The following is a 13,910-nucleotide window of genomic DNA, read 5'->3' on the forward strand; positions in this document are numbered from 1 at the left end:
ATTCTTCTCGTCTTTGTTGTGGTTTGTCCCTGCATGAAGTTTACAGCATGACTGAGACAGAGAGACTGTAACTCTGCTCTGTGTCAATAAAGGTTTATTGAAAGGAGGAAGGTTTGCCTGTTGTGTTTTTATTTTCTCACCAAGAAGGAAGGAAACACACACAGAAATCCTCCAGTCACTGTCTTCACATAGAGGTTATGATCAAATACACATTTCAAATGTCATAGTGTGTAAAAATTGCACACACAAAGTAGTGTAAATTGTATTCTGCACATGTCTGTATTTGTTTTTGTGTATTTCTGTGATGGTAGTCAGAACACATTTTGAAATAAAGGCTGAAATATAATTATTAAATGCTAAAATCACAGTTGTAAGAATATATATATAACACTTTAACATGTCTTCTTCCAGAATAGTGGAAAGAAATGGTAGAAAATCCACATTAAGGTTTTTATTTTACTTCATTTTGTCTCTTTCGTTGTAGATTTCTCCTAAAGTTAGTCTGACCCATGCCATGTCAGGTATCGTTGTAAAGCTCTGTCTCTCCTGAACAATGACGTGGCTCCAAAAATAGTCATTTCTTTTGTATCAACAACAAATTGTAAAAGTACTCTGAGAGCTAGAAATATCTACTTCAGCAGTTTGATCCCTTTCTATATTCTGAGTCAATATTGGAAAACGTTTCTCTTGTTGCGTAGCTCCGCCTCTCATAACGTCACAGTTGATTATAACTTGGTATTATGAAAACTCCAGACTCCTCCTCGGGCATCACATCCTCTGTCTCTCCCAACAGACAATCAAACCAAGTGACAAACTGAGGTGTAAACAAAGCAAAAGAAAACAAATATGAAAGGTCCTGGAAGTGTCATGAGAGCGTTTTTACCAAGGTGGACTCTGCTGCTGCTGCTGCTGCTGCTGCTGCTGCTGCTGATGTGTTCAGGCAGAGTAATACGTGAGTTTGGTCATAATGGTAGTTAGAGTTCATGTTAGTTAATGTCAGTAAGTGTTATTAGTTATGGTTAATGTAAGTTAGAGTTATTGTTAGTTAATGTAAATGTTTATAGGTGTTAATGTCAGAGTTAATATTAGTTAGAGTCGGGGTTGGGTGTCTGTGTGAGTCTGTTGATAAGTGTTAGTCATTGTGTGTGTGTGTGTGTGTGTGTGTGTGTGTGTGTGTGTGTGTGTGTGTGTGTGTGTGTGTGTGTGTGGTTCCATCACTTTGCTTTGTCTCTTGTTTTCTCCACAAACCAAAGAGAGACTCAGTTTATTGTCATAAAGGAACAAAGAAACCAGAAATATTCACATTTAAGAAGCTGAAATCAGAGAATTTTGACTTTTTTTCTGGAAAAAAACTACTCAAACTGATTGTTGGATTATCAGAATAGTTGACAATTAATTTAATAATCGATTATTGTTTAATTAATCGATTAGCCTAATTGTTGCAGATTTAAAACGTACACTTGCAAAATGTAAATGATATGGCAGTTTTCTGGTTGTTGAAGTGACCTGAAGCTTTACACTCCCTGGTTTTCTGTTAAATTTCATTTCCTCAGGCGACTACTGCCAGGTGAATCCCTGCTACAACGGAGGAACATGTAAGCCGTCTCCAGGAGAAGATACCTTCTACTGCATCTGTGCACAGGGCTTTGGTGGAGACACCTGTTGGAGCATGTTGAGAGATTACTAACCCTCCAGTCAGCGGTCCTGACTCCTCAGGGAGAAAGAATTTCACTACAAGCTGTATATGTGACAAATAAAGTACCTTGACCTTTACCTAACTATTCATTTTTTGTGTTGATTATTTGGAAGTTCTCAGGGAAATGACTATTCAGGACATACGTCAGATCCCTCCTCCTCCTGTGATAAGGGAGTGAGAACATCTGTTTTCTTTTTGTCTTTGGTGGAAGGAGTTTTCAACCACTGAATTACATTTATTTATTTTGATCATTGTTTGAAGTTAGAAGTTAAAATTACACTAAACTGTAAACTAGACAACGATGCAGTCAGAGACAGAGTGGCAGAGATCCAGTGTATTGCTCAAACACTTGCTGAAGATGTAAGTTAGGACAGGTTGGTTTCTGTAAATATTTGTTTTGATTTTGATGATAAGCTGCATGTTTTGTAGTTTTGTTTGTTGAACAATGTTTTATACTGAAAATAAAGAATTTGTGTTCAAATTAAATTACCGTTCTACTTGTGTCCTTCGTGCGATTGGATAAAAGGCCTCTCCAAACCAAGCTCTCCTGCCTGTAGTGGCCATGGATCTATACAGCCATGGTAGTGGGTCAGGAACAATAAACAGGAAATATCTGGAACAGCCTATTGGGAAAGAGTGAAGTACACCACACACACACACACACACACACACACACACACACACACACACACACACACACACACACACACACACACACACACACACACACACACAGTGTTGAGTAGCCAACTTACATGGTCAAAGTACAAGAGTGAAATTCTATTGCCCTCTTTCTTTAGAATATGTAAAAAGCCAAAGAGTCTAGTAAACACCATGATCAACCCACTACTACTACTACTACTACTTGTTAGGGCCACTGTGCCTCGACCAACTGATTCCTCTTTTAATCCATCTCTTTCCGCCACAACATATAAAACCAACACTCATCCTATTTATAAATTACAAAAGAAGGCTAGTGGCAGGTGGATGCATAATGTGTCATTCTTAAGTTCCTCCAGTCTGACTCTTGAGTCTGCATCAAGAAGAATCACTGGTCCTCCCTCCTCCATGCTGTTATTGTTGGTCTTATGTCGCCCTCTGGTGTTTATTATCCTGCAGAAAGAGTCTATATTCTGTCTTTGGTTACATGTGAATATATCTGTACAGTCCATCATCTGTATTTCAGATAAACATATTGATATTTGATTTATATTTATTTTTATATTTTGACAATTATTAAATAGATAAAATAATAGTTTTACAATAATAGTTTTTAATAACACAAAAATTGCAAGAATATACATAATACTTTCGTTTGTAATTGTTAAATGAACTGTTTTTAGATGTTTTACAAACATATTTCCGTCTGTTCTTACAGTCTATTATGGTTCTAGTATTTTATGACTTTTATTTTGAAATCAACACGCGATTCCGAAAGACTACCGGAAGTTGACCTTCGTCACCCGGACGTTCTCGAAAGCTCGTGCAGCGGTTGAAAACTCCGTGTTTACAAGTAAAAGAAGTGAGAAAACACGGATATTTACTGGATTAAACCTTCGTTTTACAGGTTTGTGGTGATTTATAATAATGTTTGCATCTATACGAGTTTTTTCGAAGCCGGAAACCAAAGACTTTAGCACTGAATTTCACCCAGGAGCGAATGAATTGGGAAGCTAACGAGGTAGCATAGCTGAGGCTAACGACAATAATAAAGTGACGGTTTGTGTTTAATTTCGATGTTTAAAACTAAAATGAACTGTTTCTGCTTCCTTCTCTTATTTAATTTTATAAACTGGGTTTATATGATTTTTTTCTGGTTGAAACGAGACGTTTAAGGTGAGACACTATGGTGAATAGGGTAAAAAATTAAACTACGTAACAGATATCACCATAAAACTGCCCAAGTTTATCACTGACATTAAGACAGTTATTTTTTGTATTAAAAGTCTTGTCAAATTTTATGTTTAAATATGTAAATGAAGCAATGTCTAATTAAATATCCGCTAAGTTGCGCACGGATAAAGTTACTTTCAAAATGAGAAAATACTGTCAAATACTGTCACCAGCCCTAAAAAAATCTACTTTCTCCATGTTTTTAGGAATAAAATGTTGTATAAATCAGGCTATGAATGATATATCAACAATACCCTCTGTAAAAACCTTCAATTTATTTCATAGAATTCATCAGTTAATGTTTTAAATAAACAATTATGATTTTATTTTAATTTGAAAGGAAGAGAGGAAGAGAAAAATACTGAAAACAACTCGGTACCTGTTTATTTTTCAGGTGCGGCTGCTGAATCAGCAGGAAGTCATGGCTCACATCACCATCAACCAGTACCTGCAACAGGTAACGTCTGACCCCCCCCCCCCCCCCACACACACACACACACACACACACACACACACACACACACCTGTACAGGTAACAGCTCATCCCTCTTCTTCTCTGTGGTGTTCTCCTCCTTCCTGCAGGTGTACGAGGCCATCGACAACCACGAGGGTTCGTTCTGCGCTGAGCTGCTCTCCTTCAAACACCCTCACGTCGCCAACCCTCGGCTCCAGGTGAGGCCATACCCACTCTGGGAGCACGCCCACAGTTGCTAGGACACGGTCTCTCACCTGTCTCTCTGTGTGTGTGTTTCAGCTCGCCAGTCCAGAAGACAAGTGTCAGCAGGTTCTGGAGCCGCCGTACGATGAGATGGTCGCCGCTCACCTCAGGTAGTAAGACGGACCGATGGATAATCTATCTATCTATCTATCTATCTATCTATCTATCTATCTATCTATCTATCTATCTATCTATCTATCTATCTATCTATTAACCATAGCATCCTGTTACAGGTGTACCTACGCGGTGTCCAATCACGACTTTGTTGAAGCCTACAAGTTCCAGACGCTCGTCGTTCAATATCCTTCACAATATAAACACACACTCACACTTTCATACACACATGACATCATCAATCAGCAGCCAATAATCGATCAGTGCTTCTACCTTGACCGGTCACATCCTTCCTGAGGGCCTTCCAGTCCCACAAAGAGGAGAACTGGTGAGTCAGAGTTTTGCAGGTGGTAAAGCTGAGATGAACACGCCGTCAGTGAACGCAGCACTGTTAATCTGTGTTGGTTTCTGCTCTCAGGGCTCTGCCTGTGATGTTCGCTGTCACGCTGGATCTCAGGATATTCGCCAACAACGTGAGAAACTTCCTGTCCAAACTTTCATCGACGGAGAGGAAAAATCAAACATTATACTGGATCTGTGTGTGTGTGTGTGTGTGTTCGTTCACAGGCGGAGCAGCAGCTGCAGAAGAAGGGTAAAGGTCAACCTGGTGAGATGTTGGAGAAAGCAGCGGAGCAGCTGATGAGCTGCTTCAGAGTGTGTGCCAGCGACAAGTCAGTACCCCACACACACACACATACACACAAACACACACACGCTGTGGTCCTGGTGAGTGACGGTTCTGTGTGTTGCAGTCGTGCAGGAATCGAGGACTCAAAGAAGTGGGGGATGATGTTCCTGAGCAACCAGCTCTTCAAGATCTACTTCAAGGTCTGAAACCGACCGATCAGTTAATATTCTTCACATGACTGTTACTCTATGAATGAATCCCTGATCCATTATTGTGTGTGTGTGTGTGTGTGTGTGTGTGCGCTACAGATCAACAAGCTGCACCTGTGTAAACCTCTGATCAGAGCCATCGACAGCTCCAACCTGAAGAACGACTACAGTCCAGCTCAGAAAGTCACCTACAAATACTACGTCGGCCGCAAAGCCATGTTCGACAGCGACTTCAAACCAGGTGCAGCTGCAGTAACACAACTAGGGCTGACCCGATTATCATATTTTGATAATCGAAGCTTCGCGGACATAAAATCGATTTTAATCGAAGCTTCGACGGCCGGAGGGGTGTGCGATCGGGGGGGGGGGTTGCGGCGGCGGTGCGCGATCATAGCGGAAATAATGAAAGTAATGGCAAACAAACACTGCATATCTCCTCAATCAGATAGGTTTCCAGGATGCCAAGTAGCCTATTCATTGTAATGTAACAATTGCCGATGAGAACCGGTGTCAAAAAGGAAAAAAGGAAGAAAAAAAAAACAATCGATCATGGACTTCATGATCGATTTTCCATGGCAACGAACGAAGCTTCGAAGCTTCGATTTTTTTGGGTCAGCCCTAAACACAATTACTACACACAGTGCTACTGCAGTACTACACTGTACTGGTACTGTAATTAAACTCTGTGTGTGTGCAGCGGAGGAGTTCCTGTCGTACGCCTTCGACCACTGTCATCGCTCCAGTCAGAAGAACAAGAGGATGATTCTCATCTACCTGCTGCCGGTCAAGATGCTGCTGGTCAGAGGCTGCACCACTAACACCAGTTCACTGTAGTGTTGTTGTCAAACTGTCATTTTAGTTTTTATTAGTTTTAGTCACGTTCATGCTCTTATTTTAGTCAGAATAACCCATGACTGTTTTCCTCAAGTTTTAGTCAATGATTTAAATATATTTCTAGTGATGTAACTCTATTTAACCCAGTCAATATAATATAATTACCTAGTCTAGTATAGATAAAACCCAATGTTTCTTTCAGTCAAACCCATTTCACAATTCAAACATGGTTATCTTATTATAATATTATTGTTACCTTATAGACTCAATAATACATCCATCCCAGAATGGAAGATGCTCCTCAACATATTTATTTTCAGTTCCCACACACTATATGTAGCAGATATTTTAGAAAAACCCACTTTACTCTCTCTCTCTCTCTCTCTCTCTCTTTCCTACAAACAAATACACACATGCTATTTAGTCATAATTTTCGTTGACGAAAGCAACACTAGTTCACATTACACCACTTTACTTCACCACCTTACGTCCTCTAACTCAAGTGGCCCCAGGTCAGAGTTTTTTCCTCTCAAGCAGCTCAGATCGGATCTGGAGCATGAATGTGTAAACGATTCAGGCCTCGTCATGTTGAAATAAATCAGATACAAATCAAGGATCTTTCCTGGTAATGTAAGTCGCACGTTCTTTGTTTTCATACAACATTAATTTCTAAGCGGATCAAGGGAAAGCGAGGGAGTGTGAAAGAGAGAGAAATACCAGATTTTAGACATCAACGAGAGGAAAAACAAACCGTGTATCTACACTTGTATGTCCAAGAGGCTTTGTCAAAATCTCCTTTCGTCTTTAGAAAAGTTCACCATCTCATTTCCTCTTCCGGTCGTTTCACACAAGCAAAGCAGGTGTAAATGCAGAAATCAGATGATAAAAATCAGATATAGGCAACAAATCAGAGTCGGGCATCGCGGCCTGTGGAGTAAAGACAGACTCAGACTCTCCCAGTTCTCCCAGTCTGACTCTGGTTCCTGGTCTCTGTTTCAGGGCCACATGCCGACTCACCAGCTGCTGAGGAAATACGACCTGATGCAGTTCACCGACGTCACCAAGGCCGTCAGGTGAGTGAGACGCACTGAGACAGGAAGTGATGTCATCGCCGCCCTGTGGCCATGTGACCTAACAGCTGGTGTGTGTGTGTGTGTGTGTGTCTGATTGACAGCGAGGGGAACCTGCTGCTGCTCAACGAAGCTCTGTCCAAACACGAGACTTTCTTCATCCGCTGCGGCATCTTCCTCATCCTGGAGAAGCTGAAGATCATCACCTACAGGAACCTCTTCAAGAAAGTGTGAGTGTCTTTGTGTGTGTTAAGTAAAAAGGCAAAAAAAAAGACAGCCAAAAAAGAAATAAAAAGACACACAAAGGAAAAAAAAAGCCGGCACAAGGAAAAACATTTACAGGTGCATCTCAATCAATCAGAATATCATGGAAGAGTGTATCTATGTCAGTAATTCAATTCAAAAAGTGAAACTAATGCATGATATAGATCAATTACATGCAGAAATGTTAATTTAATTTCTTTTAATTGTAAATGTTATGGCTTACATTTTCCTGTCCCTCCTGTGTGCAGGTATCTGCTGCTGAGGACCCACCAGCTGCCTCTGGACGCCTTCCTGGTGGCTCTGAGGATGATGCAGGTGGACGACGTGGACATCGACGAGGTGCAGTGTATCCTGGCCAACCTCATCTACATGGTGAGAGGACACACACACACACACACACACACACACACACACACACACACACACACACACAGACAGAGGGGAAATTTAGAGATGAAAGTGTATTCATGGATGTATTTATGTAAAATATGATTGTAATTTGGATGTACAGCAGAGAAAATAAGTATTGAACGCGTCAATAGCCATGCATGGTGAGCAGCATGCATCAGTTTGTTCTGCTGCATCAGTTTGTGAAGGTCTGGAGAAGCTCTTTGCTTTTCCCATCATGAGACGCCTCTTGACCCTCGTGACACCTTGGTGATGAGAAACCTTTTTATCGGCGTCAGTTTGGACTAAAGCAGCTGATATTACTTTGCACTGACAGGAGACAGGATGACTTTCTAAACACTGACAGACTCCAGCTGCTTCTTTACCTTTTTGCAACTCCTCCTTTTCTTCATGTGTTCAATACTTATTCCCTGTGTCCTTTCACTTTATTACACATTACTTTATTTATGGACATAAATGTTTGGATTTCTTTGTATGTGTGCATTAGTTGGGTTGTTGCCGACATCTGGTGAAAATTTCATGTCAATAGCTCTGATAGAAATATGTTTTCTGAGAAAAATGTTGACGCATTCAATACTTATTTTCCCCACTGTGTCTGCATGCGCTAAACATGGACAGCAGGAAGAGTAGCTGTTGCCTTAGTAACAGCTACATCCAATAAACAAATAAACACACACACACACACACTGAACCTCTTCTTGTTTCCTGTCAGGGTCACATCAAAGGCTACATCTCCCATCAGCACCAGAAGCTCGTCGTCAGTAAACAGAACCCGTTCCCTCCGCTCTCCTCCGTCTCCTAGACTACATTACCCACAATCCCTCACTTCCATTCAATTCACACTTTTTCCTTTTTTTTGTACTGTTAATAAGACATGTTGAATAAAAGAAAATGCTGTTTGTAATGTTGTTATCTGATTGGATTATTGAACCTGTGATCAGTTATTGACAGTGATGTCAATGTTTCCACCGTTATAACGCCGTTACGACAATAAAATTTGCCGTTATTTGACTCAAGAAGTCCCGTCACAAACTAATAACACACCTGTTAAAGTGTAGTAATACATTATGTACACATTTTATTTTCAGTTCATCAACTGGTCGTAAGAAAAAGCATTTTTATCTGGAATTAACCAACTCATTCAGTATCCCTCCACACAGACGCACTGTATCACTCAGCGGCGGAGTGATACGTCTGTATGGATACTCAGTGAGTTGGTTAGTTCCAGATAAAACGGGTCAGGGAGAGAAGTCTAAGTAACTAACTGTAACTAATTACTCTTTCAAAGTGACGAGCCCAACGCTGGTTATTGATGAGTCAGGGTCAGGCTGTTGTTCCCAGAATGCTTTGCAGCCAGCCAGCGGCGTCCCGCAGCTGCTGCGACCTGGTGAGTTTTATTTTAATTCACACACAGACAACGACGACGACGTTTCCTTCACTTCATCGTTTCTTTTATTACTCTGACACATTTTAAATAAATGTTGATCATGTTCAGCTCTGAATCACGTGACAGGAAATCAATCAACAGCAAAGAGTTCTGCGGGCGGCGGCGGGCGTGGCCTCAGCGAGTCTCAGGGTACATGTTGACCTGCGGGGTCATGCGGTTCTCGGCCTCCTCCAGTCTCGGTCGGATCCAGCTCAAGTAGCGGGAAACTTTGGTGAACACGAGGCCGCCATCGCCGCCGCCATCGCAGCCCGTGGACGATGACGTCAGCAGCCCGGTCAGAAACGCCGTCCCCTGCTCCACCGTGGCGACCGGCGACCCCAGCAGCAGCCCGCCGCATCGCCTGCCGTCCACCTCCGACCTCAGACCGCCGCCGCCGCTGGGTGCTGACGGCTTCTGGGTTTCGGTCTCGTGTGGCGTGCGGCTGTGGTTGCGCCCGCCCTGTAAGCTCCGCCCCCTGCGGGCCGGCGCCGGCCTCATGCAGAACATCTTGTTGCTGAGCGGGTGTGAGACGTTGATCTGGCGGCGACACTCGTCCAGCGTCATGTAGACCAGCTCCTCGTCCCCACGCCCCCCGCCGCCACCTCCTCGCCGCCGTCTCTCCGTGACGCCCGTGCTCCCAGAATGCATCAGGATGTTCTCGCAGAAGTCCTTGTCGGGCAGACACAGGTGCACGAGGGCGGGGCTGAAGGTCAGGGGGCTGGACAGCTCGAGCAGGACCAGGTTGTTGTCGTGACGACCCGGCTCGAAGCGCTCGTGGACGTACATGGCGCGGACGCCGACCGCCGCCTTATCGTTTCCTATAGGAGACGTCAAAATAAAATCCTTCAGTGGGAGGGGCTTTTATTGTGAAAGGTGGCTGTTAAAGGGACAACGAGGAGTTTTGGAAAAGCAAAGCATTTATGAGCCTCCGTGCACCGTAAAATTCTTTGACCGGCGCAAGACAGACTCATGTTTTCATTCATCAATAATTAAAGTCAGAGGTTGGAAGACGATCACATACCGTCGTAGTTCCCACCATAAACGGCGATTCGGCTGCGTTATTCTCTTGACTCGCCACGAAACCGAAAGTAAGGAAACGCTGGTCGGCTCGACCAGCATTTCCACCACCACTAATAATAACAAAATAACCATAGAGACAAAACAATATATTTATCGAAAATGGGCCCATTAACAAGTGGTAACGTAGATTCATCCACATTAATATGAGACTTTTTTATTGTCGTGGAATTTTTCGTTCTGCCGCTGGAGAAAACTCCTCATTGTCCCTTTAAAGAATGTGTGTTAATAAAGTTTCGTACCAGCAACCACGCGCAGGCTGGACGGGCCGAGGGTCGACCCCGGCGCCGGGTGGAGGCAGCGGGCGGCGGTCAGGACGGAGCGGTGGCCCAGCACCACGCCGGCACAGAGCTCCACCCCCCGGCTGCTCAGCAGGGACACCTGGACACGGAAACAAACACACACAGCAGGAGCCATCAAGGTAAACACACAGACACCTACACACACCTGGTGCTTCTGAGCTGTGATTGGCTGAGAGGGGCCTTACCTGCCAGGGACAGTTCCCATGGCGACACATGGACACGGTCGTGTTGAACCTGTCAGGAAGTCGCCCACAGGGGAAGTCGACTGAGGACAGAGACACGAGTTAGAACAGAGCAGAGTTTTAGAGATTTCCCTTCCTCCATCCTTCCTTCTTTCCTTCCCTTCTCCCTTCCTTCTTTCCACAATCCTTTTTCCTTTCCTTCTCTCCTTCCTTCCCTTTGTTCTCATTTCTTGATCTGTTCCCTCCTTCCATCTTTCTTTCCATCCTTTTCCCCTTCCCCTTCCCCTCCCTTCTTTCCCTTCTTCCTTACTTCTTCCTTCCTTTTTGACCCAATTGACCCAATCTGTTCCCTCCCTCCTTCTATCTTTCCTTCCTTTTCCCCTTCCTCTTTCTTCCCATCTTTCCCTTTGTCCTTCCTTCTGTCCCTTCGTCCTTCCTTCCTCCTTCTTTCCCTTCGTCCTTCCTTCCTTCCTTCCCTTCGTCCATCCTTCCTTCTTTCTTTTCCTCCTTCCTTCCCTTCGTCCTTCCTTCCTTCCTTCCTTCCTTCTTTCCCTTCATCCTTCCCTTCGTCCTTCCTTCCTTCCTTCTTTCTTTCCTTCCTTCCTTCCCTTCCTTCCTTCTTTCCTTGACCCAGGAGGACAACAGGAGGGTTAAAAAAAAGAAACTGAACAACTAAATAAAAATAAAAATTAATGAACATTTTAAAACTATAATCTTGGTGCAGATGGTCGGTGTGGAGTCAGACCTTCAGGTGCGCAGCTGCGTTTGTCGGCCTGTAGTTTGAATCCCGGCATGCAGGAGCAGGTGAAGGTATAGTGGGAGGCGGAGCACAGCTGGTGGCACGCCGTCGGCCCGTCGGTCGGACACTCAGCGATATCTGAAATAGATGATAACAACAATAACATCAATCATCTGTGTCATAACTCTGAAAGGGACAGTTCAACATTTAGTCAGATCCTCCTCTCACCATAACCCCTATAGTCACAGCAGTAGGTTCATCACCTTTAATTATCGGTGCATGTTGCTTTGAGATCGGCGGGGCAGAGACGTGAGCTGCTCAGTGAACACAATGGAGGTGAACGGTACAGGTCCCCTGTCCCTCATCAAACTCATCAAATACACAATCCAACAACTCCACAACGCTCTGGTGGACAAGTTGTGACCTGCACATTCACCACGCTATGAGATAATAACACAACGTTACCAGAAAGAGTTGTTTTAGAGGTAAATGCAGCCGGAACTACATTCCAGACACGGCTGCTGGTCGGAGGGATTTCAGAAGAGAAAGTAGTTCAGAGTATTTGCTTCATGTGTGGTAATGTTACATGATTATCTCATAGCGTGGTGAATGTGCAGGTCACAACTTGTCCATCAGAGCGTTTTGGAGTTGTTGGATTGTGTATTTGATGAGTTTGATGAGGGAAAGGCGAGAGTACCGCGCACCATGCAGAGCTTACGTCTCTGCCCCGCCGATCTCAAAACAACATGCACCGATAATTAAAGGTGATGAACCTACTGCTATGACTATAGGGATTATGATGAGAGGAGGATCTGACTAAATGTTGAACTGTCCCTTTCAGAGGAAACGCACCACGAGCTTTCGTCTTGTAGGCCACGCCCCCCGGTGGACGGAGGGGTGCGGCGGTCCAACCTGGTGTGGTGAGCTGCGGCTCCGGTTTGTCCCGCAGTTCGCACGTCGGTCCGAAGTACGGGGCGGGGCAAGAGCACAGGAAGCCGGCCATTTTGTCGGTGCAGTTCCCTCCGTGGAGGCACGGGGCGGACTCGCACTGGTCCCCGTCTGGCAAACAGGAAGTTAACAAGAAGTAAACAACCGGTCACATTCATCAGAAATGAATCGACACTGGGGAAAACTCACCGTAGTAAATGGTCCAGAATTTGGCCTGTGGGGAAACGGAGAGCAGTCAGAACCAGAACCAGAACCTGAACCAGTATAAGTTTATTGTAACGGTGAGAGTGTGAGTTTGTGTGGGCGAGCAACCGACCGTCTTCTCATAGTCCTCGTAGTACTCTCTGGCCTCCTCGAAGCTGCACACCTCCTCAAAACACTCCCGCTCCAGGTTCCCCTGCAGGATCTCCTCAAGCAGGTACCTGTTGGCCCGTTTGGACCTGAGCAGCACTGAGTGGGCCTGAGGAGCCGCACGAAACACTGAACACACACACACACACACAGATTTCAACACACTGGATATCACATCACACACCCGACACACTTAACCAATAACTATGACTAATTCTGATACAAGTTGTTGTATTTATGAGTTAATGAGTCATAAAGAACATACATGTTAATTAATTCAGTAACATTGCACATATAGATTACGATTTAAAGTTATTGATTGACAGCGATGTTGACAATCGATCAGAAATACGACATATAAATGAAAAGTCAACTTCACTGAAAGCGAGAATAAACTTTTCCTTTTGCCAATTAGTGAATAAAAGTCACAAACAAACGACTACGATGTTGTTGTATCTATGAGTTAATGAGCCGTAAAGAACATGTTGATTAATTCAGTAATATTGCACATACAGGATCACGATTTAAAGTTATTGATTGACAGTGATGTTGACATTCAACATTCACAGGTCTTACCTTCTCCATCTCCGAGGACCTGAAGGAAACAGACGGCGAGGTGAAGACACAGGACGGACGCTCTAGCCGACATTATGCTGACCGCCATGACACTGACTCCACTGCAAACACACACACGCATTTATACACACATACACAGACACATACGCACAAGATGAGTCACAAGTCCTTATATATAAAAAAAATGTTTGGAAAATCCAGAAATGTAAAAATTATATTGAATAACAAAGGAGACCCAAAGTTAACTCATATTTAAAATATGTATATTTTTTTGTTTATCTTTTGATTATAAGAAAATAAAACATCACTGATTGAAAAATTATGATTATTTAACACATATAGATTATAAACCAGTGATTTCAGGCTCTTGTGCCGCAGTTAAACTTGTTTTAAAACCTGTTTTCAATGTGTTTTTGTTTCTGTGAAGAGTTAAAGATGAAGAAACATTGTGTCCCGCTCTGGACTCTGTCCTGTT

At 43.6% G+C, this 13,910-nt stretch overlaps 2 protein-coding genes and 1 long non-coding RNA gene across 5 annotated transcripts; 2 read left to right on the forward strand and 1 right to left on the reverse strand.

The window, feature by feature from the left end:
* The first annotated feature begins 796 nt into the window (after positions 1-796).
* On the forward strand, positions 797-1,778 carry LOC146990470 (uncharacterized). The gene is made up of 2 exons (XR_015037884.1): positions 797-952; positions 1,554-1,778. It is a non-coding gene; the product is annotated as an uncharacterized LOC146990470 (long non-coding RNA).
* A 1,312-nt stretch (positions 1,779-3,090) lies between these two features.
* pcid2 (PCI domain containing 2) lies at positions 3,091-8,745 on the forward strand. Of its 2 annotated transcripts, none has more exons than XM_085794624.1 (15): positions 3,091-3,263; positions 3,984-4,046; positions 4,172-4,261; positions 4,344-4,417; positions 4,541-4,606; positions 4,708-4,749; positions 4,840-4,894; positions 4,989-5,092; positions 5,174-5,249; positions 5,358-5,499; positions 5,956-6,056; positions 7,092-7,165; positions 7,267-7,392; positions 7,675-7,798; positions 8,547-8,745. In XM_085794624.1, exons 2-15 carry the CDS (start codon positions 4,011-4,013, stop codon positions 8,634-8,636), a joined length of 1,200 nt encoding a protein of 399 aa, XP_085650750.1. In that variant the 5' UTR covers positions 3,091-3,263; positions 3,984-4,010; the 3' UTR covers positions 8,637-8,745. The 2 variants fall into 2 exon arrangements, with proteins under 2 accessions (XP_085650750.1, XP_085650744.1); XM_085794618.1 differs by having other exon boundaries at positions 3,179-3,267.
* Positions 8,746-9,163: 418 nt separating this feature from the next.
* Positions 9,164-13,850, reverse strand: prozb (protein Z, vitamin K-dependent plasma glycoprotein b). 2 transcript variants are annotated; one of them, XM_085794663.1, is made up of 9 exons: positions 13,832-13,850; positions 13,436-13,536; positions 12,825-12,988; positions 12,698-12,722; positions 12,473-12,619; positions 11,567-11,698; positions 10,825-10,904; positions 10,580-10,718; positions 9,164-10,078 (listed from the first exon to the last, which is right to left on the reverse strand). In XM_085794663.1, exons 2-9 carry the CDS (start codon positions 13,521-13,523, stop codon positions 9,396-9,398), a joined length of 1,458 nt encoding a protein of 485 aa, XP_085650789.1. In that variant the 5' UTR covers positions 13,524-13,536; positions 13,832-13,850; the 3' UTR covers positions 9,164-9,395. The 2 variants fall into 2 exon arrangements, with proteins under 2 accessions (XP_085650789.1, XP_085650783.1); XM_085794657.1 differs by having other exon boundaries at positions 12,413-12,619.
* Between the last annotated feature and the right edge of the window lie 60 nt (positions 13,851-13,910).

The sequence above is a fragment of the Trachurus japonicus genome, chromosome 2 (genome assembly GCF_045865225.1).
Source record: "Trachurus japonicus isolate A0001 chromosome 2, Traja_1.0".
Classification (NCBI taxonomy): Eukaryota; Metazoa; Chordata; class Actinopteri; order Carangiformes; family Carangidae; genus Trachurus; species Trachurus japonicus.